This window comes from Sphaeroforma arctica (genome assembly GCF_001186125.1).
Source record: "Sphaeroforma arctica JP610 unplaced genomic scaffold supercont1.1081, whole genome shotgun sequence".
Taxonomy (NCBI): Eukaryota; class Ichthyosporea; order Ichthyophonida; genus Sphaeroforma; species Sphaeroforma arctica.
Window position 1 is genome coordinate 13129 of NW_014039477.1, and position 3457 is coordinate 16585.

General features: G+C 49.9%; 1 protein-coding gene across 1 annotated transcript in view; it reads right to left on the reverse strand.

Annotated features, from left to right (window-relative positions):
• Positions 1-3026, reverse strand: part of SARC_09917 (hypothetical protein) — a gene marked incomplete at its 5' end in the record, with an annotated part of 16022 nt that extends 12996 nt beyond the window's left edge. Inside the window, 3 exons of the mRNA XM_014296051.1 lie at positions 202-678; positions 1843-2276; positions 2714-3026. Of these exons, the coding sequence (XP_014151526.1) occupies positions 202-678; positions 1843-2276; positions 2714-3026 (1224 nt within the window). The remainder of the gene's footprint in view (positions 1-201; positions 679-1842; positions 2277-2713) is intronic.
• Positions 3027-3457: the final 431 nt, after the last annotated feature.

A 3457-nucleotide genomic window follows, 5' to 3' on the forward strand; every position in this document is an offset into this window, starting at 1 on the left:
ATATATATATATATATATATATATATATATATATATATATATATATATATATATATATATATATATATATATATATATATATATATATATATGTGTGTAGTGTGTGTGTGTGTGTGTGTGTGTGTGTGTGTGTGTGTGTGTGTGTGTATGTATGTATGTATGTATACATATATACTGTTTACTTCTCAGCACATGACCTACCGGCTGTTTGTTAAGGTACTCCTGTAGTGTCCAGCTGATAGCCACCCAGTTGTTAAGGCTGAAGTGCACCGCTGTTCCGTGCAGCTTGGCACACTGCCCTTGCATCCTCGACGCTTCGGCTGTGGTCTCCACTGCACCCCTGCGGCCCCTAGCCCTGCCCAACGATGTATGTGCGTGGGTATCGCGCTCTGTACTAGTGTTGGCGTATGAGTGTGCGTGCAGGTGTGTGGTCGACACGCCAGTCGTGAATGTGGGTGTGTTCCCCGTCAGGCAGTCGTAGACATAACGCAGATCGCCCGCCAGTGTGCTGCCCTGGATGAGCCTGTCTGTGAGTGAGTCGGTTCGCTCGAGGGTCATGGCTGTGGATTCCTGCAGTGGAGTTTTGCGATGTTCGGTACTGCGGTGCGCTGCGACGGGTGTGGTGGGAGGCGTGTGCATCCCTCTGCTCTCCAGCTCCAACGGGTTGGTTGCCTTCGCCTGCATACCCGCATACGAGATTATGAGCGCATGATCAGCTGACTATCGTTTGATATCACGTATGCAATGGCTTGAGTCGGGTCGCTGTAGACATACTTATGAGTGTGATTTATGCCCGCAGCTGCACCTTGCTGATATAGCTATCGTAAGCACCCGCTGGCGGCATTTTGATCTCACTAAGGTGTTTGATGTCGGAGTGTGGTGATTCCTAACAAGCTATGGGTATTAAACAGTTGTTGCCGCAGAGAGCTGACTTCAATGATCAAACGGCTGGAAATACAGCGAAATCAGGGAGCTCGGCTTCAGCTTCCGTATAGTCTGTGCGCATGTTCACCGCTCCTATATCAGACCTACACGTGCACCTACTCCAAACTAGTTCTATTATACAAACCTAGTCAAGTACGACGCAATATATATACAAATGCACCCTCATTTTCTGAAATTCACGCAGAGTTGGCCTACGCCAGACCTTAATTCGATATTTACGTGATGTGACTCGCAGAACAGCCGTATTGTGATTGCAACAACCTGATAGAGCATTCATGATTCCGCGTGTGATCGCTCGTAAATAGATTTTATGCGTTGCGTGTGTAATAGGTAGGCACATAGTTGCGTGAAATAGAGGTAGGCAAAAGGTTACGTGAATGATAGGTAGGCAAAAGTTTACGTGAATGATAGGTAGGCACATGGTTGCGTGAATTATAGATAGGCACATGGTTGCGTGAATGATAGGTATGCACATGGTTGCGTGAATGATAGGTAGGCACATGGTTGTGTGGATGATAAGTAGGCACATGGTTGTGTGGATGATAGGTAGGCACATGGTTGTGTGGGTTATAGGTAGGCACATGACGTTTTGCCAGTTTGTAGCTGTGTGCTTTTGTGAGTGATATGCTGTGGTGTACTTACATATGTGCGAGTGTTCTGTATGTATGCCCTGGCTCTCTCCTCCTACGTGATAGCGTGGTGATACGTATATATATTGTAGACCCAAGTGCCGGTACTGCAAGACAGCCCGAAGCCAGTTGTTCATACACGGTGAACTAATTCCACCTTCCACCCAATGAGTCTCCCACAGACACCTCACCTATAACACACCACACACCCGTATATCCCCATACGCCCCGTCGTATATATCGCCATACGCCCCGTCGTTGCACCCACCTGATCCTTGGTGTCCGCCGTAAGCTTAGTGGGTGACGAGTCCTGTACGTCCCTATCACTCTCCTCGGCCCGATCCACCCGCCCTTGGCCCACAGCCCCTGTGGCGGGTGTCACCAGCGCATTCTTCGTGGTGCTGTCACCTTCTCCGTGTGTGTGAGGGCTGGCCTGTGCCTGAGTGTGCACTGCCCCTGTCCCGTTTCCGCTACTTCTGAATGTCAAGCCTTCCAGTGACTCCTCTCTCTCTAACCCCCCGCGTTCCGTATCTGCCGGCCCAGTGCTCTCCGTTGCATTCGCACCCGTACCGCTGGTGCCCTGGTGGGTGTCGGGGGTGGCTGTTTCAGGCGGCTCTGTTTGACTGTGATTGTCGGGGCTGCTCTGGTGACTGCTCGAGGTCTGCAGTCGGCTCAGATTCGCTAGGCTCAGATTCCCAGCACCTATCAACCGAACGTCACACAGCAATTAGGTACTTAAATCAGGTATTCTCCGGTTATTGTACGAGTATTTATGTGACTTGCTACAGCACATGTGTACACAACTGATCACTCGACCACGGCGCGAGTGTTGATGCAACTAACGACTCTACTTGTGAAAGGCGAACAGAGAGCATATCGACCAATGAGCTACAAGGAACAGAAACGTTGACACAGCGTGACTTTGCATACCAATCTACAAGAAGTTCACAGAATAGACAGCTAATTAAGTCAAGATGCATTGCTCGCAAATACCAACGCAATACGTTCAAACGCACCGAAACACCGCACCACTGACGATAAGTGCATACCCCAATCGCCGCACTTTCACAACCCAGCCCACCACACAGTAAACCATCCCCACACACACCCCCCCCCACAAACCACTGCCAGTCACCTACCAGAGCCCACATCCCCGCCGTGCATGCTCAGGCCCATACCCGCCCCGGTGTTGTTCAGTGTTGTACCGGTTGCTAGTACGGGTGTCGAGGGTTGACCAGGCGATTGCCCCTGCACGTGTCCGAGTGTCGGTGTGTTGTGCGCCGGGTCATTCGCCAGTGCTGATGCGCGCCCACTTACGTCGCTGCCCTTGACGCTGAGTATGGGGCTGTCTCGGTTGTGATCTCTCTCTCTGTCGTCGCCCATGTCGCCGTACGTTGCACTGCTGTCGTGGGCTTTGGATTCTTCTAGTATGGCGTGATGTATATCTAGCATCTTCTCCACCTGTGTGGAATCGCGTAGACCGTGTCAGCATCGTTGCCGTCGTATAGCTTCTTTGTCAGGCCGATGTGTCCTGTAGATACAAATAAGCTTAACTACTATCGATCCGCCAGTCTGCGGAAGTTGCAATGTACACCAGCTCTGCAACATGGTGCTTCACCATTCCGTAGTCGATATATACAAACCCTTCCGCACGTGGCAATATCTTATTAAATTTAATCTCCCTAGCCCTCCGCTGTACACTTGACAAACCGCACTATGGTTCGACCAGCACCATGGTACCCTGCGTATGCAGGTTAAATATACATATATACTTATACACTGATATAGTGACTTCATACTGCACCTATTTACATATGATATCAGAACGAAGAACCGCAGAACTTGATGATCCACCCGTAGTGTGCGGTATGAACATGCCAAAT